General features: G+C 34.8%; 2 protein-coding genes across 5 annotated transcripts in view; one reads left to right on the top strand and one right to left on the bottom strand.

Moving 5' to 3' along the window:
- The window catches only part of kdm7ab (lysine (K)-specific demethylase 7Ab), a 64,702-nt gene extending 50,055 nt beyond the window's left edge, over positions 1–14,647 (bottom strand). For all 3 annotated transcript variants that reach the window (XR_012399872.1, XM_005174322.5, NM_001202419.1), the window contains 1 exon segment: positions 14,541–14,647. Coding sequence is in view for 2 of the 3 variants with exons in the window: in XM_005174322.5 (XP_005174379.2) it covers positions 14,541–14,638 (98 nt within the window). In the remaining variant the exon portion in view is untranslated.
- A 5,304-nt stretch (positions 14,648–19,951) lies between these two features.
- ccnd2a (cyclin D2, a) overlaps positions 19,952–25,070 on the top strand; it is a 275,408-nt gene continuing 270,289 nt past the window's right edge. For both annotated transcript variants that reach the window (XM_073942382.1, XM_073942381.1), the window contains exon 1: positions 19,952–20,049. The gene's annotated coding sequence lies outside the window, so the exon portion shown is untranslated. The remainder of the gene's footprint in view (positions 20,050–25,070) is intronic.

Genomic DNA, 25,070 nt, shown 5'->3' with positions numbered 1-25,070 from the left:
TACACCTCACTGCCAACTAGCGTTTTAGGCCGTACTCACACTAGGTACAGTTGCCTCGAACCGGGCCAAAGCACGCTTGTCCCCCCTCCCGTCTCCCCCGACGGCCCGCGCTCACACCATATCGGGCCTCGGCACGCTTACGTCATCGCTGCTGCGCTGTTCAGAAGCGCTCTCTATGGCAAGCCTTTTTAGCATTTAAATCTTTGTTCTGACTCCATAAATATATTTCGAGATATCTCTAATTATATTTTGACTAGTCATAATTATAATTCGACTAGTCAGAATTATAATTAGAGATATCTGCAATTACAATTGTACTAGTACGAAATCAGATTGGAGGTATCTGCAAATATATTATGACTGACTAGTCATATTCCTACATTGACTTCCATTGAAAAATATTTGCAATCATCTCTAAATGAGTTTTGACTAGTCACAATTGTAATTAGAGATATCTCTAACTGAGTTTTTACTGGTCATAATACATTTGGAGATATCTTTAATTCATCATATTTAGAGATATTTACAAATATATTTGAAGATATCTCTAATTAATTTACTAATAGTCGAATTACAGTTGTAGATATCTTGAATTGAATTTTTGACGAGTCAAAACTCATTTAGAGATATCTGCAAATATTTTTCAATGGAAGTCAATGGAGGAATATGACTAGTCATAATATATTTGCAGATATCTCCAATCTGATTTCGTTCTAGTACAATTGTAATTGCAGATATCTCTAATTGTCATTCTGACTAGTCGAATTATAATTATGACTAGTCAAAATATAATTAGAGATATCTCGAAATATATTTATGGATAGTCAGAACAAGGTTTAAATGCTAAAACGGCTTGCCATACGCTCTCACTCAGCAGCACAGTGGAGATTTCTCTAGTTATATCGTTTCAGTCGTTTGATATGCCGTCAAATATTTCGCCAAACAGTCCTTAGGGATGCGGGGACACGCAGTCAGATATTTCGCCGAACAGATCCGCCATTTTTGGCACTCATAAACAATCATCAAGCTCTCGTGCTGCAGAAATGAGGAGGTCTGCTGAAGGCGCGCAGCTGTCATGCTGTGAGGAGTTTGCGTCTTTAATAAACTACGGCAGTTTGCGTTCACTGAACAGTAAGAATGATTAATAAATCCATATCAAACAGTCCTTTAAAAGTCACGTCTTGCTTTCAGTTTCGGGCTTTGGCGCGTTTTGTACTCACACACAAGCGTACCGCGCCAAAGCCCAAGTGTACCGCGCTCAGGCACACCTCTCCCAACCGGGCCAGGGCCGGCCAAGTGAACCGTGCTTGAGCGCGATTCAGCGCACTCACACTTCTCAAACGATCCGGGAAACGGGCCTGGGCACGTTACGGATGGCATAGTGCGAGTAGGCCCTTAGAAGTGTTAATGCAGACCAACAGAGACAGCGCGCAGAAAGATAAATGCACAGCTACGCGCGTTGCATGCGCCATTGGTTACGCCGGTCACTTGACACAGAAGTATAAATCAGGCTTTACAGTACTGACATACAGAAATATAATAATTTTTAGATGCGATCCAACGTTGCTTATTTTATAAAATGTAAAACAAAGATAACAAATTAATAGAAAAAAATACACAAATGTTCACGGAGTGACTTCCACTTGATCTACTAGCTGACAAAAGTCTTGTCGCCCATCCAAGTTTTAGGAACAACAAATAATAACTTGACTTCTAGTTGATCATTTGGTATCAGAAGTGGCTTATATGAAAGGCAAAGGCCTCTAGATTATGCTTGTTTTACCAAAATAAAATATGATCATGCCTTAATTTTTAATTATTTAATAAGGACAGAAGGGTATGACTTTGCTAAGATAAAAGTCTTTTTACTTAATGCATACATAATGTACAGTATAGAACAAAGTCATGGTGCAGTGGAAAAAGAATTAAAATCACGTATGGCTCCCGTAAGCTTGGACAACTGCATCCATACATCTCTGCAATGACTTAAATAACTTATTAACAAAGTCATCTGGATTGGCAAAAAAAAGCATTCTTGCATGACTCCCAGAGTTCATCAAGAACCTTTAGATGCATCTTCAATGTCTCCATCTTACCATAGACACGCTCAATAATGCTGGTGACTGGGCTGGCCAATCCTTGAGCACCTTAACATTTTTTGCTTTCACTAACTTTGATGTGGAGGCTGAAGCATGAGAAGGAGCGCTATCCTGCTGAAAAACCTGTAGTTTGTACTGTAATGATCAACACAAATGTCTTGATGCATCAGGCTGTTGATGTTGCCATCCACTCTGCAGATCTCTCACACACCCCATACTGAATGCAACCCCATGATTTTTTCCTCACCAAACTTGACTGATTTCTGTGAGCACCTCAGGTCCGTGCGGGTTCCAATAGGTCTTCTGCAGTATTTGTGATTATTGAGATGGAGTTCAACAGATGATTCATTTAAAAAAAATCCACCTTCTGTCACTTTTCCAAATGATCAATTAGAAGTCAAGTTAGTATTTGTTGCTCTTACAACTGGGATCGACAACAAGACTTTTGTCAGTTAGTGTAGTCTCCACGAGGCATAACGGAAGTCCCTAATCGCAAAACAAAATTAAACACAATTAATCCTTGTTGAAGTGGGACGCTTTAGAACTTCTCATGTCCAAATTGTTTACATTCACTTAATATATACTGCAATGTGACTATTGTAGATTCACACATTGCGATAGCGATGCTCAAACTATATATTGTGCAGCTCTAATAAAAAAAGTTTCTAAAAAATATTTTATGTGCATGCAAGTCATAAGACAACCCCTGGTTGCCATTCACTTCCACTATATGGAAAAGAGCAGTGAGAACACTCTACTAACCATCTCCTTTTGTGTTTTCCAAAAGAAAGAAAGAAAGCCCAGAAAGACATTACAGTGAGTAAACGATGACTGAATACTCATTTTGTAACTTGCTGTAATAGCCTCCAGCCTAAGCAAACACAGTCAAATTAGCTCATTCCCCTTGACTTTAACTTATAGAGTCCTTAATTACGAGGTGGAAGTGTAGGATTTCCGAGTGGGATGCCAAAGCAGAACCTGACAATGACCTCTCTCGCATTCATCAGTCCCGAGCTTAAGTTAATCATCATTTAGTGGACACTTCTCATCCTGTGCGACCTGCAACAGTCTAATTGCAAAGGCTCCCTGGAATAAACTAGGGTTAAGTGCTTTTGCTTGAGGGTATAATGACAGAACAGCAAGATAAAGTGGCCGTGCAGGACTCTGAGGTGAACCTACACCCTTTGTTAGCAAAGTAGATCTTCAGTTCAAACAACACAGAGGACACTGTCTATTTAGATGTACTTATTCGCTATATTAAGCCTGGCTGTGGGAATTCAGAGAGGAAACGAACAGTGTGCAAAAAAAAACAAAAAAAAAACAACTCAGCCAACAGACAGTACCAGGAAACATAACATAAAACAGGGGTTAAGGTAGATAAACTAAGCCTTCCTCTCTCTTCTACTTTCTGTCTCTTTGTGAAGTTTAAGAGCGTCTATGTAGCCCCTGAGAGTAATGAGCACAGGAAGCTGCATTTAGCGTAGGAAGCTAGGCTTTACTGCTGTAAACTCGCAAGCCTGGCCGCGACCATCAGCCCAACATGAGCAGGGCACTTCCTCCAGACACAGATGTGCTGCAAACTCTCACCTCTGTTTGGAGATCAAAACACAAACAAGACTGTAGCTGCGGTTTAAAAATAGTACAGAGCCTTACAGTTTCAACTAGAGACTACCACGTTTAAATGTTTAAATAATTATTTTAATCAGCTAGAACGGATTTAATTGATCAAAAGTCATAGTAAAGACATTTATAATGCAGCAAACGATTTTAATTTCAAATAATATATATTTTTTACTTTCGATGTCAAATAAAAAAAAATTATAATGCAGTGCATAATGAAATCAGTGGACGTTTTTGCAAGTTTATAGTATTTTGCAATGAGCAAATCCTCACAGCACTATAACTACTTATCCTTTAAGCATTAAACATATAATATCAGCCCTTATTGGATATGACAAGAAGACAGAACACCAATGTGATCCTCAGTCTATTCATGAAGCGGATAAAGGTCTTGAAATCAATAGTTTGCTAACCTAACCTCAGGCAGTTGATCATGACCGGTCTGTGAAAAATCCATCTGACAAACAGCTTGCTACTAAACAGTATGAAAAATGAATATAGAGATATCTTTACCACTGCAATACTGAGTTTTTGATTCAAATAATCATGTTCACATGAGATTTTATCTTCATATAGTAACTACATACAAATAGGGCTGCGCGATTAATTGAAAATGATTGCGATCGATTCAACTCTAGTATCTTAATTCAACTTTTCTATGATTCAGCCGATTATATATTCAAGGTCAAGAGAGAAGTGTGAGGGCAGTCGCACAAGACTTCAAAGCAACATGGACTCCTCCAAATGGTGTTAAGTGTCACATACCGAATTTTAAAAAGTATAACGTTAATTTACCCAAAAATGTCATTTCTGTTTTAATGTGATGATGTTTTCACGGTTGAGATATCACACTTGAGCTGGCCTTGAGTTCGGTTTACTACCAAGAGGACGCGCACGTGTCCACCAATGATGCTGACTTTAGTGAACAGAACTTGCACAGGCTGTAAATAACATGTAATAAAGTTGGAAATAACGCTCTGTTTGTAGCCCAGAGCGATCATTTGAGTGCGGCGTGGGAAACATGATTTGCATGTATGTGTTTTTTTCCTCACAGTGACAACAGCCATGAGCTGCACTCGGAAGTTGAAGTGAAACCGGCACACACATCATTTAAACGATTAGGGCTATATTGCATTTTAGAGTTATGACAGACATTTGATATGTTTTTTTTCTTTCATAGCGAACAAAGTCTTCACTCTATCAGTACAGCTACTCTAGCCGATATAATGTTGAATATAATAATAATGACAAATGTCTGATTTTATCAGTGAATGAAATGGTCTAATAATGATTTCAATTACAGATTGCAAGCATACATCTCAAACATAATGCAACTTTAGAATTATGAATTAGTGTATTCTAATGTCGTCACTTTACTGTGCATCAACAACCAGGACAAATTTAAAATCTGTTCAAGTCCACCATTCCAAGTCTATACAAAACCTTGCATTTTAACCAACAGTAGACCTACACGTAGGCCTAATATTATTATGGTTGTTTAACCATATGTCTGAAAAATAAGGATAATAATAGCCTAACCTTTATTTTACATCTACAGAATAGTGAGAAAACAGTGATCTTGATCTTAAGCATCTTAATCTTAAGATTCTCATTTTAGCCAGAATCGTGCAGCCCTACGTAAAAATCATTTTCTTTCTGATGGTGTAGTGGCACAGGTTTCGTGCACATCCTTTTGTACCACATTTTGCAGCTAGTCCAACAACCAGTATTTGAAAAAATAAAGTAAAACCGAATCTTCTTTTAAAAGGGTTTACTGAAGATATTCTAACAAAAATACAAAGGTACAAAAGACTCGATATAGCTCGGTCAAAAAACTGTGTTGCTTCCATCATCCATAACTGCAATGTGACTTAAACGTACAAAGTAATGACCTCATGACGTATTACTGTCGGAAACCAAAAATACCAAAATAAGTTTTTAAATTGTATTAATTATTAAATTATGCATTTTAGATAATATAATCACTATGAATTCTTGTTATATTTCAATATTTATTTTCACCATGCTTAACCTTTTTAACTAAATTATCATCACAAATGAATTATGCATAACTGGCTCTTTTAGATGGTAATGCATTAGATTCTATCCCATTCTTAACAGAGTCAGAAAATAAATAAAAAAAGAAAACACTACAAAGTAAATAAAATACATTCAAATTAAAAATAAGACAAAAAATGTCTGCAAATTAAACAATGTCTTTTATATCTACAGCGCTCAACATATGCGAGTACACTCCCCACAAATCACTCATTTAAATAAATATTCTTAATATTCTTATTAAATTAACATATTTATAGGATGCTTTGTAATATTATATTTGTGCATATACATTAGATTAGTCAGTAATGTTATATTTGTGTATATACATTAGATTAGTCAGTTCTAAAGCCAAATCTGGAGCTAATCTAACAAATAACTTACAATAAATGTTGAAAAAATGTTAGGGAAAAAATATTAAATGCATTTTTCAAAAACGGCAAAAATCAAGAGAAACAAAAAATACGTAACATTTTGTAGAAATTTAGTAGTTTCTAATTTTCTTTGCAATATTTTGCATGAATTTAAATGTATTATCATTCCATTTCTATAGATGTTGTGACTAAAATATTATTTTATTTTAATAAATATATCTATTTAATAAATCTGTTTTGTTCAAATGCATCAATCTATATTTTCCATACTGATTTGGAAATTGTATTCAAATTGCAATATAAATCACAGCTAAATAAAATATTGCAAGCCATAATAATTACTGTAACATTCAAAACTTATTTTCCCCCTCACATTCACTCAATAATATGTATGATTTGCATTTTAAAAACTGAAGTTATAAACGAAATAAAGAACAATTCTTGGAGCCAGAATACATTAATGAAAAAATAACTTCTGACCCTGACTGATATTCAAGTAAAGCAGCCAAAATCACGTGATCATCTTATCTTCATCAAGAATCTCTTAAGTTCAATATAAAAACTGGGTGACTTTTCAAGCAGGACAAATCCAGCTAAAAAACTGGTCTGACAAGACAGAAGTCATCGATCTCCTCTCAGTGTTTTCACCCTCACAGGGACATTGATGAATGAGTCTTTGAACTTGCCTCTGGGCAGCGAAGCCTCCATCAATCTTTCCCGTCCCACAAACACACAAATACGCCCACGCACGAGCACAAAGCATGCAAATATGCACATTATTCAAAAGACAAGAGACGCAATGAATCGCAGAGCTCAGAACTGATTTATGAGGATTTGCTAAGGATGAAAGAACTATTTAAACAAGCCCTTTTATTGTGAATCTGGCCAAAAGGTAAAAAATCTGGTAAAGGTAAGCGCCAGGATGCACCATTCCGACAGTCAGCTGTTGAGCTTCGTCAGTCAGGCTAGTATGTTTGGTGTGTTCCACATGTCAGCTCTCATTTGGTTAACATCGAAGCTCATTGGCCTGATTCAGCGTTGGACCATTGGCTGAACAGATCGCTCCGACTGGTTATTCAGCAATGTATCAGAGCAAGAGTGTGACATGACGTAGCAAGTAAACATTTCATGTCAGAAAAGATAAAAAAGGCCGGCTGTAATTGCTACATTTGTCAAATGTTTGCAAACGATATGAATTATTACATTATCAGACATATTTGCACAAGTGAATTCCTCTGTGGTGAGTGACAATTACAGTGATCATGGTATAAAATGCTGCTTTGTTTACAATTCCATTTTGTTTATGATTCTCAATTCAGTCAGCTTTCATCCGTTCGGTTTATCAATGTGCAGCTTTTTGGTTTATCTAACGCGATCTAATGCAAGGCGACAACACAGTTGGATAGCTGTTTGTCGTCGACTTGGCACATATAGAAGACATTGATAGAGAAGGGTTTGCATTCAATGTTCTCCAGCCTCCGGCACCCAGACTGTAGGTCTGCACAGGAAGTTTTGCCAAGGGAGAAATAGTTTTGCCAGACTGAGCCTGGTTTCTCTCAAGGTTTTTTTTTTACTTCACTTTCGTCAATTGGTGACGTTTTGTTCCTTGCCACTGTTGCCACTGGCTTGCTTCGTTTGGGACTTGTGGAGCTGCTCATCGATGAATTTGCTCTTCAGTGTTTGGACTTCCAGTAGTGAAAATACAACCACACTGAACTGAACAAAACAAAAGTTTAACTCTGAAAACTGGACTGACACAGATTCAATTTACTAGAATTTTTATGTTAAGCTGCTTTAACACAATCTACATTGTAAAAGCGATATAAACAAAGATGAATTGATTCTATCAAGATTTCCGGTCACCCCCATATGCACGGCCATAGTGGCAATACTCAAATGTAAACAGCATGGATTACATGCTTGATGTACTACTGAATACATCATTTTGCAGTTTTGTAGTTGCTTTAAATTTTAATTACTTGCCCAGAAACGATAAGAACAAGCATGAATGTTGTCAAGATTCTTGCCTTGGAAATCCTGGTTCAGCTTGGCAAAGAACTAACTAACTTACTTAAATTACTTAACTTATACACAGAAATGCCAATTGACTGTGAGGCAACAGGCAACAGCACTACCCACGGCACCATCGTGCACTATCAGACTGTGTAATACTGCCAAAACATGACAATATTAATCATTTTCAGCAATAATAATCAGCTAAATATGCGAGTGCATTCAGTTCAGTGGCATTATATACGTTTTTTTCTCTGATATGGCAGATTGACGACATCTTGCAAAAAATATGAGTGTTTTTACAACGTTAAAAGTATGAGTGGAGAAAATTTGTTTATTTATTGAGGCATCATGATTCTTTCTGGTAATTATTGTAATCGACTCTCGAAAGTTCATAATCATTTCTCTGATTGTGATGCTCCCAAATTCGCTTAATTTGTGCAAATATGGACAAACATAAGAAATTTAAAGACATGGAATGGCGCAGAGCTTCTTGTCTGGTGGTGTCCACTGTTCTAAACCTTAATAGACACGGCGCAGTACTGTAGATCTTATCCTGTGTGTGACTGGCTTTAGAATCCCGAAAAAACTACAGAATGTAGACAGGGTGGCATTAACATGATAGATGGACACTGACTACAGCAGAATTGTATGCCGCTCACGGTAAAGCCTGATTTATACTTCTGCGTCAAATAACCGGCGTAACCAACGGCGCATGCTACGCGCCTGGCTGTGCATTTATACTTCTGCGCGCTGTCTCTGTTGGTCTGCATTAACACTTCCGAAACGCTAGTTGGCAGTGGTGTAAATGTTCCGCTGTGTCGAGTTTCTTCGCTCTTGTTTTGCTTTTCCTGAACACTTCCTGAACACAACTCGCTCATTTTGACAACTGAACACTTCCTGAACACAACTCGCTCATCTCAGCCTTAAACATGAACAGCGAATGAAAGTGAAAGTGTAGCAAATGAACGAAGAATTGTGCACTTTGTTTTAAAGTTTGTTATATGTGGTTCTGAACTAATAGGAATTTTAATATCATTTCCAAATATCTTTATTAAAACATTTTTGTTTTAATACATTTCTTTGTTGAAAGGTAAACAAACTAAATGAAACAAAAACAAATGCAACATTTTTTTTTTTTTTTTTGGAATGAGAAATTTTGTACTTTATGATTGCGCTTTGTAATCTGGCATTTAAATGTTACATTCAGAGCTTGTTGATTGGCTGTTTCCTGTCATAAACAAAAAAATAGAATCAAAACGTGACTCCAGGATTTAGAATGGTGAATTCCCTAAAGATTCCTACCCTTAGTTAAGAGTGTTCGTCTGGGCCTCTTGTAACTATCAGGCATAAATATCAGGAGTTTTGTAATCCTCTGAGGTTTTCGCCCCAAGCAGCTCTTGCTTTCCAAAACCGGCCTGTGCATGGAGCCAGATAACAACCAGGCCTGGGTGGATAATCCCATTGGTGGCAGGCAGCGGTGCCACATGGAACCTTTGAGAAACCGAACAAAACGCATCAACCACGCTTTCCCCAAATATGATTAGCCCGCATTATCAACACTGCCAGTGGGCACCACAGTGTTGTAATATGAAGATACAGAAACCCCTCGGCAAAATTCAACATAACTAATGCAAGCGTCATTGAAAATAATGGGAAATACTCATATTCTCTAATAAGTGTAACATTTTGGGTGTGACATTTTTGGACTATTGTTTAAAATTAAAATTCAGAGTCAGAGCATTTCAAGACTGCTCCAATCTGTGACTTGCTTAAGACTAATTACAAAATAGGAAGAAGAATAAATTGTTGTTGTTCTAGATAGTCATATTCTATTAGCATTATTTTAGGGTTGCTGATAGCAACAATATTACCAATATTATTTATTAATATTAGGGATGCTCGGATCGGAATTTTTGGAGCCGATATCAAATAACGATTCCTCTTCATGGTGATCTGCCGATAAGGAGTACCGATTCTGATGCTTCAAACTTTAACATTGCATAAAAGCACATTTTCCCCTCAAAATATGATATATAAGTGAAGTTCTCTCCTTTTGTAAGAGAAGAAATGAAGGATGCTGCATATAATCCTATAAACACGTCTCTTATAACCATTTAGTGTGGATGATTCATGGTCAGAAATGAAACAGCTTTACAGAAAACAATAAATAAACAGATAAAAAAATATTGGTAACAAAACTGACTAACAATGCAATTAGGAAACATTGTAAATGATGGACGAATAATTCAACGTACCCCAATGAGGAAGACATTTGGCCTTGCATATTTGGTGCATAAGAAGTTAAAATGCATGTAAACCCACAAACAAACAGTTGCGATGAGTTTATGTCAGATCATCTCTAATTATTATTATTATCAAACTATACATCATTTTGTTAAATATGCTATTTTATGCATTTCATTTTTTTAATTTCAGCTGAAGAACACAGAAAAAGCACATATTATTCATTCGTTCATTTTCTTTTCAGTTTAGTCCCTTTATTAATCTGAGGTCGCCACAGCGGAATGAACCGCCATCTTTTTCACCGTATGTCTTACACAGTGGATGCCCTTCCAGCTACAACCCATCACTGGGAAACAGCATATTTTATTGTATTAAAGTATTTCTTTATTAGCTAAATTATTTTTGAGATGGAAGGTGGAATTGCATATTTATTAGGACTGGGCGATTAATCAAACGAAGCTAATTTGACGCAAATGAATAGAGTACACTCAAAATGTTCACGTCTATCTACGCTCGAATATCGAAATTTATCTGCGCATGCCACGTCTGGTGTGAACAAAGCATTGGGCAATGTGTGTTTTAATTTCAGTTGTTTAGTGTTGATGTCCAATAAATAATCGTAGATGGTAGTTAGTGTGTATTTCCTTTATTTACTTTAAAATACAGTAATGCACCCTTCAATTAAAAAACATCTTGCTTGTAATATGTGAGCATATTTACTCAACAAATCAGTTCAGTGAACTTTGAGGAAAAATAATAATAATAATTGTTTATTAATTATAATTGGGTTAAAATGTTAAATTAATTGATATTTTAATTTTAGGCCAAATAGTCCAGCCCTAATATTTATGCTATTTTAATATTTGAGTTGAAGAAAAAAAATGAATCTTGAGTCTCATATAGAGGATAGAATTAATCATTTTAGAAACAAATTGTTATAATTATTATTTTATAACCTCCATAGTAATGTTAGTTAGAATATGTTAATTTTGTCTTTTATTATTATTAGATTTTAATATCCGTGAAAATAAATTGTGTCCTTGCTAATGAGCTAAAATAAGATCAGTTTAAAAAAAAAGAATTTGCAATTTTATTTATTAAACCATTATTTTATTTAAAATGGATATATATTTTACTTTTAGTCAACAACAACCTTTACACATGCATGAATTTATGAAATCTTAAAATCAAACTACAAAAAAAAAGTGCTAGCCAGCAATTTCACACTTACAATCAAGCTGCATGATGTTCTTGCATGCCTTCTGGCAATATTCACGTTTCAAGCTGATGTTAAACCCACTGTTTCACACATGGCCTCAGCAGCTCGCTACACGTCAAACAGTACCTGCCCCTTTAAGGAGGCGGAACCACATGCCCTTTTAAGTAAAACTGGGGGATTTAAATGCCCAACCCCTGCTGTCAATCAAAGAGACCAAACAATCACAGAACCCGTGGAGGCTGCACTTCTTTATTTAGTGTTTTACATTTAAAACTATCAAATAAAACGTTTTAAACCAAAAATTGCAAACTACTGGCCAAAAAAACTTAAATGCATATTTAAGCATTTAGGAAGAGAAACTGGAAAAAGGTCTGATGTCGTAAACTCAGCCACACGTCTTTGTTTAGTCACCCCCCCTCCACTCCCAGTGTAACTTTTCATCAAACCCCCCACGTTTCCTCACGCTTCAAAGACTGACTGCTGCAGAAAACCCAACAAAGAAACAACCTGGATGTCAAATGCATTTCATTTAGAAGTTATAGGAACACAAGACATAGTATAAGATTCATGAAAATAAAGTAGTCTCTAATTAGCAGTCCAGCTCTTTTTAAATACTGAAAGTGAATTGCAAACGATCTAAAAGTCTTAATATACTAGTTTTGCTTTTATTTTTAATACCTCCTTAAATGCAAAAAAAATTGGAGTTTATAATATTATTAGAAATCACAAACAAGTCTTAGAGGGCCAGTTCACCCAAAAAAATCTTTAATTAATTTACTTACTACTCTTAAGTCATGAAGAGGTTGTTAACTTTTTATCTTCAGTAGAAAATTAAAGATTTTTTGGTGAAGGCAACTCATACATAATCAAATCTTGAGGCTCCTAATGTAAAAAAGGAAAAGCAATCAGTCTTTCTAATAAACCAAGCATTATTCACAGCCTCAGCAAACATTCCAGTGTGTGATGACAACAGTTTGCAGTGCAAACTTCTTATCACATAATGACACATGTGCAGATGCAACATATGTGCATTAAAAACAAAGTTTAATTTACAACTTTATAAAAACCCATTCCATAATCTAGAAGAAGCACAAGCTACATTTCAATAAACAACTAAAAACCAATTAAAAAACCTTCATTACACGACAGCAAGGTCACAATACAGACGATTATGAACAGCTCAAGACTCAAAATTGTTTGGCAAGATTTTAAATGTTAATAATGATGAGTTTTGCATTTTTAGGATAAAAATATTATGGTTTCATGGTATTGTGATTACTGCTCTAAAATATATTCCTTTTAAATGTCTAAGTAAAAAAATTTTTTTTGAATATTTTTTTTAAATATTCACTGTAAAAAATGAATATTTTTCATTTATAATATTTTTTAAACATTTATAATATTTTGTTACAGTAAACATGTCAGTCTAAATAATTTAAATAAACCGTTCCTTACCATTTTGATCAGAATTTTTGAATATCTTTTCTGCTGGAGAAACTGTTGTCTTAAATACAACCAAAAAAAATGTAAATAAAAATCTTACATATACCTTGGAAAAGGTATAGCAGAAATTTAAAAAAAAAAAAATTTAACTGCTGTAAATTTTGAAAACTGTTATCATTCAATGCCTACATCAGATGACATTAGTCAGAAAACAGAGGTGATAATGTCGGGTTGCTTGTATGTCTTTTTTTTTTACTCTAAAAGTGCCAGAAGCTGTTTTTTTTATTGTAAAGGACCAGTGTCAGTTTAAATTATCTCTGATGTTCTACTAAATAAATAAAAGAGTCACCTACATCCAGGGGTGGATTTAATAATTTTGGGGCCCAAGCAATTCCATCAATGGGGCCCCGAAAGTATTAAAATGCAAAATAATAATAAAGCATCATGTAAAACTTTTGAAACTATTTGTTTTCTTAAAATGAATTCACATCACAACTAAATTTTTTTTTTAACTAAATATGTACTGAATTGACTGCTGGACTCGTCCATGATTGAAGGTGGGGGACACATTTGCACAGATGTAATAATTAAGTTAAGTTAATCAAGTTAAAACCCTTACTGTTCATAATATAATAGAATCAATGCTACATATAAGTTATAGATATCATTTATACTTCTAGGCATTTATTTCTGGACCCCCAGAGTTTCTGAGGCCCTAAGCGGCTGCTTATCTTACTTATTGGTTAAATTCACCCGTGCCTACAGCTTGAATAGCCAGAAGTTGATTAACTAAACAGCAAATTTCCATTTTTGAGTGAACAATCCCTTTAACGAAGATGAAAGCAACTGTGCACAAGCTCCATACTTCGGCACCAAATCGATCACGGCTTAGTTTAAGTTTAAAAATCATAGGCGATACAATTTTAACACTTTTAGCTTCTTATCCCAGGATTTTAATATTTAGCTTTACGACAAGTACAGAGCGTTAACTCAAATTTTAAATGCCCATTATAAATCTTCACTTGACGTCTCACGTGCACAACAACAACCAAGTCAAAGCAGAGATATTTACTGACCTCTGACATAAAACCACACAAGGGGTTAATGTCAGCTGATGCCCTGCAACTCCTAGCCACAAAGCTACCGAGAAACCCTGCGTGAACCCGTTTACACTGAACTGTCGGAGAAGCAATGAAAAAACACACTTAATATCACTACAAAACAATAACAAAGCCATTTGGGATCGAATTAGCAAACAGGCAAAGCTAGCATGTGTGTTAGGAAATTACTAATAAACGTTTATCAACGCTTGGAAATGTTGACAAAGCAGCGCGTGAAATCGCCTCGGTGCGAGCGAGAGACCGAGACCAGCGGACGGCGAATTTCTGACACCCAAAATGCCACACACGGGCGTTTTTGTTTGCCTTCCCTCACATCATACGGCGGAGAAAACGCTAGATTTCTTACCTGCCGTGAAACCAGTCCTTACAAATGTCGCATTCTATCATAAACCGGCTCACGTCGTACGGCTGCCGGCAGACGCAGTACAGCTGGGCCGTCGCCATCTTCGGACTGTCCCCAAACAACGCAGGCAGCCTGAGCTCGGGCTGGGCGGGGATTCCGTCTAATTATGCGGAAACAACACAGAGGGGAACGCGAGGGGCGGGGCGAGGAGAGCATGTCGTGACGCCATGCATCAACACGGAGCGAGAGGCACGTCATCGTTACGCAATGAGACGATAATGTGGCAATAATAATAATAAAAAAGAGTGAATGTGTGTTTCAGTCAAAGAAAAGAATCAGTCCTTGGGAAAAATATATCTGGAATTCATTAATAGATAAAATAAAGCTAATTGGGAAAAGGTTAGCCTAACTTTATTAGTTGTGTTTTTCTAACAAAGTAAAAGAATTGCATTTAAATGCATTTTAAAAATGACCAATCATCAATTGTGTCAATCAAATATATGCCGTGAAAAGTAACCTGAGTATCATTTCACTGTTGCGACCCCTGATAGAGCATGGAATAAGCGGAAGGAATAGAAATGTTGCCCAATTTGCACCCCTCACTGTAAAAAAAAATCTTGCCTACTTTGTTTAGTTGAATCAAATGAACTATTCTAGTCATCTCAACTTACATCAATCATAATGACTAAATATATAAAAAACATGATTAGCAGGCGACACAGTGGTGCAGTAGGTGCTGTCGCCTCACAGCAAGAAAGTGACTTGGCTGGGTCAGTTGGCATTTCTGTGTGGAGTTTGCATGTTTTCCCTTTGTTTGCGTGGGTTTCCTCCGGGTGCTCCGGTTTCCCCCACAGTTTAAAGACATGTGGTATAGGTTAATTGGGTAGGCTAAATTGTCCATAGTGTATGAGTGTGAATGAGTGTGTGGATGTTTCCCAGAGATGGGTTGCGGCTGGAAGGGCATCTGCTGCGTAAAACGTGCTAGATAAGTTGGTGGTTCATTCCGAATTTTCTACAAAATGTTTACAACAAACAATTGTAAAAACTAAAAATGTATAATTAACCTTTTGAGTAATAATATCTAACGTTTTCTTTTTTTAAATGCAAATTTTTTTATTTTTTTATTTATTTTTTTATTTACTGTTGTACTCATAATCTCTTCTAATGTTATGTTTAACTTTTAAAATGTACTGTTTAAATGTGCAACAATACAGTGCTCAGTATAACTGAGTACAGCCCACTTTGAAAATTATTTTTTCCGCTTTTCTTAGTGAATATAGAAAATATATATTGGTGCATTTGAACAAAACAGATTTATTAAACAGGTATATTTAATAAAATAATATTTTAGTCAAAGAACATCTCTAGAAATGGAAAGATAATACATTTAAATTCATGCAAAATATTGTAAAAAAAAATTACAAACTACAACATTTCAACAATATTGTTTAATTTTTTATTATTTTTTATTTTTGCTATTCTTGAAAACGTTATTTCATATTTTCCACTAACATACACACTTGGGCTACCAACATTTTAACCATTGTTTTAATTTATTTTGTTAGATTAGCTCCAGGTTTGGCTTCAGTACTGACTAAACTAATGTAAAGTATATGCACAAATATAATATTGTATAGCATCCTATAGAAAATATTCATTTAAATGAGAGATTTGTGGTGGGTGTTATATATGCTCATATATGCTGAGCACTTTAGCTGTTATCTGGGATGATATCTCAGAGAGTTTAAAAGAGATAATATTGATGTTGAATACTCTTTTTGTTGTTTACATTTGGAAACATTACCCCACACTTTCACTTTCAATTATTATTGTGTCTATTTTTAAGGAAAAGGCACATGCCAATTTTGTTTTCTGGAAATACAAAGTTTTATAATTGTTAAAAACTTCATTCATCTTCATTATGATTATTTTATTATTTTGATTTCATATTCATATTTGCAAATTTTCAAATAAAAACCTTTCTTTCAGTAGTTTTTGAAGATGTGGTTTAAGCGTGGCGCAGTGGGTAGCACGATCGCCTCACAGCCAGAAGTTCGCTGAATCAAGCCCCGGCTGGGTCAGTTGCCATTTCTGTGTAGAGTTTGCCAGTTTTCACCGTGGTTGGCATGGTTTCCTCCACAGTGAAGGCAAGAGTGCATGGGTGTTTCCCAGTATTAGGTTGCAGCTGGAAGGGCATCTGCTGCGTAAAATATTTGCTGGATAAGTTGGCAGTTAATCCCGCTGTGGCAACCCCTGATTAATAAAGAGACCAAGCCAAAAAGAAAATGATTGAATGAATGGTCTCAGCATGATTAAAGTGGACAAAAAGAGAGCAGTGAATGAGATGAACTACTTATGGATCCATAAAAATGTTTGTCTTTTAATTCAAGATCAATAACTGTTATTTTGACAATGTATTCTACAGCCTAAAGATAAAACCTGTAATGTGCATTGTGTGTATCATATTTTACTTTATTATATCTTGTTTTATTATTTTAATGAAGAACATGAGCTTCAAAATTTATTTGCTTTAATTGAATATCATAAATCATATTTAGGTGATCATTTTGGAACATTGCATTGTTTTTGGTATTTTATTATTGACTCAGGTGAATTTCAAGCAGCCATGTTGTTTTAAATGTTATTTATATTTAGAAAACTATTTACTATTTTCATTTGTTATACCAAACACCCCATTTCTGAATTAAAATAAGCCTATATTTAGTTTAGAATATATCCCACTAATATGCTATATAATAATATTCATTCTTTTAACCAGTAAGCAGTAAAGAAATACTATTTATATTTGAAAACACTTAAAAGGCAAGTCATTTGCTTCATAACTATTTCAAAAAAACATTTCTTCAAAACAAGCTATAACACAATGAAGCCACATTCCTATAGGACCATTTTTTAAGTGAGTTTTTAAATTAAAGATAATTTAATTTTAACAAAAAGTTAATCCAATATTTATAAACAAAAATATATTCAGATGTAAACATTTGAAGGTGTATTTCTTGTGCATTTAAATCATATTCAGGAGATTTTCTTATATAATGACCCCATTTTTAATATGCAATATTAAAAGGTAAAAAGTGTTTAGAAACAAACAAGAAATGTTGTTATTATGTTTTTAAATATAATATGCATGCAAGCATTTGGTTGATGTGATATTTCATCACATCAAACCCATTACAGTTTGTTATTTGTGATATTCATGATTCACATTTAAGTTTGAAGACGTTGTTTGTTCCCTTTAAAACATATCACAGCATTTTGCTATTGGCTTCTTTTACCTAATATGTTTTGAATTAATTTTATTTTAGTATTATTTAAATATATAGTTATTTTTTACCATTTACCTAACTCATCATTATGTTACTATTGTATAATTATTATGAAATATAAATCATTTTATGAAAATTGTCATTTTTAATCTGCCGACAGTCATAAACATAATTTTGTTATGCAACAAAAAGTTGTTTTGCAAAGTCTACTGTTAAATCTGAAACATCATAGGAAGGTAGACAACGGCACCACCTTGTGTAAAACTCGATCATTACTGTATACATTCATTCATTTTCTTGTCGTCTTAGTCCCTTTATTAATCCGGGGTCGCCACAGCGGAATGAACCGCCAACTTATCCAGCAAGTTTTTACGCAGCGGATGCCCTTCCAACTGCAACCCATCACTGGGAAACATCCACACACACATTCACACAAACACACACACACACACACTCATACATGGACAATTTAGCCTACCCAATTCACCTGTACCGCATGTCTTTGGACTGTGGGGGAAACCGGAGCATCCGGAGGAAACCCAAGCGAATGCAGGGAGAACATGCAAACTCCACACAGAAACGCCAACTGAGCCGAGGTTCGAACTAGCGACCCAGCGACCTTCTTGCTGTGAGGCGACACCACTACCTACTGCGCCACTGCCTCGCCCCCTTGTATACATTTTATTTGAAATAAATAAATAAATAAATAATGGATTAAGACGTTGTTTTATTATTAATCTAGATTTATAATTTTTTTCATTATACAGTGCCCAACATATATGAGCACACCCCTCACAAATTTAAATGAATATTTCTGTAGGAAGCTTTGCTGTAGGGTGTCAGTGGCGGAGTGGGTACAATCGCCTCACAGCAAGGGTCAGTCGACATTTCTCTGGTTTTCCCCAAAGGCATGCAGTAGTTATAGGTGAACTGAATAAGCTAAATTGGCTGTAGTGTTTGCATGAGTGTTTACCAGTGTTGGGTTGTGGCTGGTAGGGCATCCCATGGGTAAAACATTTGCTGGATGAGTTGGTGGTTCATTTCGCTGTGGTGACCCCAGATTAATTAAGGGATTAAGCCGAAAAGAAAATGAATAAACGAGCTTGAACTATATTATATTTGTGCTTTATTAGTTTAGTCAGCATTAAAGCCATATCTGGAGTTAATGTCACAAAATAACTTATGATAATGGTAACTTAACTCATGATAGTGGCCCTATTTAGGATAATGGCCCAAAATGAATACACCCAAATTTATATGTGTTTAATTTTTTTTTCAATATTTCGCATGATTTAAATGTACTTTGTATAGATAATAATTTCTATGATCTATATCTTAAATAATTTCTATGATCTAAATCTTTCTATTGCTAAAAATGTTTGTGACTAAAATATAATTTTAATAAATAATTCTGTTTAATAAATCAGTTTCGTTCAACTGCACCAATATATATTATATTCACTGAGAAATGGGGTGATGGGGTGACGCAGTGAGTAGCATGATCGCCTCACAGCAAGAAGTTTGCTGGTTCAAACCCCGGCTGGGTCAGTTGGCATTTCTGTGTGGAGTTTGCATGTTCTCCCCTTGCATGTGTTCGCATGGGTTTCCCCCACAGTCCAAAGACATGTGGTATAGGTGAAATAAATAAACTGAATTGGCCGTTGTGAATGTGTGTGCAAGAGTGTATGGGTGTTTCCCAGTGTTGGGTTGCGGCTGGAAGTAAAAACATGTGCTGGATTTGTTGGCGGTTCATTCTGCTGTGGAAATAAAATGTCATAAAAAATGTATGAACTGAGAAATGGATAAAAACATTCATTTTCAAAATATAATGCACTTAAACATGTTGAGCACTGTGTATATGAGAACTTTGAGTAAATCTGAAACTTTGAGAAGGTAATGGCACCACCTTGTGCCAAATTCAATTATAACAAATGATTAAACAGCGCAACTCTATTCTTAACCAAATAAACACTAACTTAAAGCGCGACGCGACAAACTCGAACCGCTGCGCTCGAACAAACAAACCTGCGACGCGTTGAAATGAAGCGTCGCCTCGTATCGCGTCGCGTCTGATGGGCTTTAATCATCGGGGCGTCGCCTTGGCAAGAACGGACCAATCGCGACTCCGCTCAAGACTTTGTAAACAACAGAGTCGCACGCTGGATGAAAACTTTACTACGAGAAGATGTCGCGTGACCAATGCAAGCAGTAAATCACTTCTTTCGGTAAGTGGCGTGTGTTTTAAATACTCACAGGCTTGTGTGAGCTTAAAATGCTGGTCCTGTCGATGAAACGTGCACTTTTTTTCTCATCTCTGAAAGTACGAGCGTAACTGCGATGTTGGCAGACATCCGGGACAGTCTGTGAAAAATGAACGCTGCTGGGTTTGTTTGTCAAAGTCTTTCTTTGTTGTGACATAACAAGCAGATTTGGGCATAACAAAGGGGAAAGGGTTTGTAGGGTGGTCGTTTTTGTTGGTGTTTGTTTAGAGAAAGAATGAAGCGTAATGAGATCCTTATCGTAAGTGATACACTGTTGCGCAATTGAGCCCCAGGGAGCATCGCTGGGCGGACTTGGGCTTCTTTATTATTTTTTCTCCGTGTATTATTTAATATAGGGAAGTTCACGGGGTCAAACATGCTTTGTTCATATTTAATGTCTCTTATAGGTGTATTTATGTGTTTTGGAAGAGGTTGGAGAAAAAGTGGAAGATATTGTCAGTTGTGTGTACATTTGAGGGTTATTGTGATTTTTATGGGTGCATGACGCGATGTTTGTTTTGTGCGGAACGGAAGTACCCTAAAACGCATTGAAAAGTGTGTTTTAAATACACCGTTGTAATGTGACATGAAGTCAATATTGATAAAATAAGAAAAAGAATTGAAATAAATAGTTATTAAAATATATATTTTTAAACAATTTATAAGTTTATTTAATAATTAACCATTTATAATTTATTTAAACTTATTTGGATTTTTTTGTATTAAAATAGGGAAAAAGCTTTCTTTTTAAAAAAATATTTGTACCTTAAAAAACTTTGTAAATGAAAGTCAATGTGATAGCCAGCTTGTAAAAGGAGGAAAAAAATAATATATAAATATTTATAAGTCGGACATCATATTTATTTACTTTACTGAATTATTAAAAAATTATGAAAATATTAGTTTTAAATAGTCATAAGACATAACATAAATTCAAGTCAATGTGACATAACCGTTATGCAGGAACAATTTTTGTTGCATAACATATAACATTATTTAGAAAAAGCACATTGTGTTACATTACATTCATTAATTCTGAAAAATGTAGCAATGGCTTTCACAAAATGATTGTTTTTTGCTTTTTGTCAAGCAAACAAACTTACACGATTATTACTGCTAGGTTACAAGATGATAGACTTAATAACTAAGAACTTATTCTATTATCATAAAATAAAAAAAATAGTTAAATTATAATTTATTTATATGACTTTTTGTTTTTTACTACCTTTTGGTAAGAGACCCAATAAGGGCAGATTCCCTGAACTGTGAATGGCATCCAAAGCAGGCCAGAGTGAATACCTTGGATTTAATTAAAACATTTCTGAATCTTTTGCTAAATAATTCAACCAACATGGAGTGTTTCTTTAGACTGTGTAACAGTGTGCTCAGTGAGTCATTGCTGCCTTTCTCACAACAACAACAACAACAACAACAACAACAACAGCAACAACAATAGATGTTTCTGAACACCATTAGGGTTCAACACTCTTAAAAAATAAAGGTTTGTTATAAGCATCAGTGGTTCCATTCATTAATAACACCTTTTACTTTCACAAAAGTTTTTTAGTAGAAAAAGGTGCGTCAGAATTAGAAAAGTATGAAAAAAATGGTTCTTAAAATACCTTTTCACTAAAAGCTTTAGTACTTTGTTTCACGCAGATGTGTGAACTAAGTTTCTGTTTACTGTTGTTTCCATATGACTAAGTATTTCCAACTGAAACCTAATAAATCAAGTTGGGGCAGCGGTTTTTTTCGCTCCTCCTCATCTTTCACTTGCAGTAAACTAATGTATGGGCATGGCTATGCGTATAGCACCCAAGCCGTCAAACTAATGTCATCAGAGAACGACTGCCAATCCAGAGTGGAAGCAAATGGTTAGATTGTGATTAAAGATTACCAAAGCAAAGTTGTTTTTTCAGTGGATTAACTGTTCACCTTAATATTAACAATGTGCTCTAGCAAAATAAATATTATAAATAACTTTGTGTTAATTAATATATGGAGCGCTTCTCCTCTGCTGCTTTCCCTAATGTAATCGAAATGAGATGAACAAAAGAGGAAATGCTTCAGCAGTTTTAGTTTTTGGCAGGTGCTCGTTCAAGACACTGAAACACAGGATGTGGTACAGGCTCCGCGCAGCTCATGTATGCTCATCCAGGGACTCCTGTCTCCTGAGGAAGAGGACTGGGTGAAATATAATACACAATGCCCTCCAATAAAATTGGCACCCTTGATATATATGAGAACAGAAGACCTGACATTTTTGTTGCTGTTTAACATTATTAATAATAACAAAAACTTCTATTCCAACTATGAACATAAAACCACAAATCCAGTGATCAAAATACAAAAGCTTACTCTAACTAACTCTCAGGGCTGTTAATATCGAAGTTGATATTCAGCTTCACCATGTTGGTGTTTAATAATATCGAATTTTTACAAGGTGGTTTGTTTGCACGACACTCAACCCCTAACCTGGAGAACAAGGGCATACACACGTACACTAAGGACAATTTTAGCTTACCCAATTCACCTATAGCGCACTCAGAGGAAACCCACACAAACACGGGGAGAACATGCAAACTCCACACAGAAATGCCAACTAACTCAGCTGGGGCTCGAACCAGCCACCTTCTTGCTGTGAGGTGACAACAATACCCACTGTGCAACCGTGTCACCCATTAAAGCACAAATATCTTTGTTGAATAGACTTTTATTTATTAATGACTAAATTTTAGAGTTTATTAATTATTAAAACCCCCAGTTGTTCCCAGTGATGAAAGATTTTGTTAATACACCTGCTCTGTCACCTATATATCAATGGTTTGTTGAAATTCTTGATTGTGATTGGCTGGTGGCTGTGCATTAGTTTCATTGAAACGCACAGATAGTTCCAGTCAGTTTTGATCACAAGTCGAAATAAATGCTCTTCCCCCAAACGTTTGTAGTTAACATAGCATGTGCTGCACAGGAAACCCATGAGGATTGTTAATTATCAAAAAATTCTAAAATACTCATCCATTATGCCACAAAAGTTTTAAGACTTTTTTTTTTTTTTTAAATATAGAATATAGTTAAAGTCAAAGCAGAAGTTTATGTATTAAGGATGGCGCATTTAGTCTCTGAGCTTCAGGCAGTCAGCGGCGGCTCAGTGAACTTATTGTTTACTGATTGTTAAAATCCCCAGTGATGACATTTCAGGGTTACCAGGAATTATAGAGAAAATATATACAGAAAAATAAAAGTGGGTATTTGGTAAAAAGATATTCCTTTATGTTGTCCATTTGTCAAGATGTTATAATAGCATACCACAGTTTTAGATGATTTATACTAACCTCTATTTAAAGGGTTTTATCTAAACATCAAACTTGTCATGTGGTGTGACTGACCAAGCTATGTGTGACCAACTAATATTACTAATATGACAATGTATCTCAGAAAAGTTTTAATAATTGATAGATTCACAGTTTAAGTAGCAGAATTTTTACTGGACACAGAAAGTGCATGATTTTAAAGCAAGCTAATTACATTTTGTCCATAAAATGGGCATCATATGGTGTGACACTACAATCTGTATTTTGAGTACGTAATCATTTTTAAATCATAATGATGAAGAGGTCCACACACAGTGTCATCTATGGAGTCTTTAGAAGTTCAAGAGGAGAACTTTTAATTAAATAGCTCTGTATCTAATATGCTCACTAGTGGTGTCATGTGGTGTGTCATGATTTACATAAATGTCATAAATAGAATGGATCTGCACAAAAAAAAACTTTAAACATTATTGTATCATAGTAAAGTTAGCTACTATACCATAAGAGTTGATGCAACAAATTGGTGAATAAATCCCATTTTCAATGCAAAATCTAAAAGACCACGCATATTTTGGGAAATTTAAGGGACTGCTCAATATTTTTTATGCCAAAAAAAATAAATAATAATAATATTACTAAAATATGTATAAGCATAAATAAAATTTGCACATGTTGTTTTAAAGTTACTTGCATATAACATCACTGTATTTTATATATACATATACATATTATTATTATGTAAATTACTGTAAAGCATTGTCAGTGTATTGGTGATTTGTATCGACGATGTTAAAGCACTCTTCTTTGTTTAAAATCAAATTGGCTGATCTCTCTGTGTGGCCGTTATGGTTGATTTATCTCCTGCGCACACTGTCACCTGCTGTGGTTTCGAAGAGACTTTCCTTCTGAGAAATGACAATGTTTACTTTCAGTTATTTGCAAGTTTCGGATTGGAAAAACAACTGCGGGGGAGATGTATTGGAAAAAGTAAAAAATAAATAAATTAAGTAAATAAATTAATGTTTTTTTTTTATTTAAAATGTATTTAAACTTAATGACTTAAAATGATTTAAAGTCTAATCAAATATGTCAAAATATAACATTATCGATTACATATTTACAAATGTTTTTGATTTATTGTTAAATAATTTTTTTTGTTTTAATTGTCTGAATTCTCTATCTATCTATCTATCTATCTATCTATCTATCTATCTATCTATCTATCTATCTATCTATATCTATCTATCTATCTATCTATCTATCTATCTATCTATCTATCTATCTATCTATCTATCTATCTATCTATCTATCTATCTATCTATCTATCTATCTATCTATCTGAAATCATATTAAATTAAATTAGTACCATTTATATTATAAATGATAGTCTTTTGTTAATATTATCAGTAACACTGTTCTATATTGATCTAGATTGTAACACTTTTTCAGCAAGGTTTCATTAATGCATGTTAATGTATTTACTAACATGAACAAATGCTATATATAGCTACAAAATAATAATAATAATTAATGTTTTAATAGGGTTATGAATACATATTACTTAAAGCCATCAGTTATGCATTTATAAAGGTTAGTAACTATATTAAGACCCACAATAAGTATTTATAAGGCATAGGGCTCTTATCAAAAATATAAAACCATTATTTATTT

This window comes from Danio rerio, chromosome 25 (assembly GCF_049306965.1).
Source record: "Danio rerio strain Tuebingen ecotype United States chromosome 25, GRCz12tu, whole genome shotgun sequence".
Taxonomy (NCBI): domain Eukaryota; kingdom Metazoa; phylum Chordata; class Actinopteri; order Cypriniformes; family Danionidae; genus Danio; species Danio rerio.
This window is presented reverse-complemented; position numbering and strand designations above follow the sequence as displayed.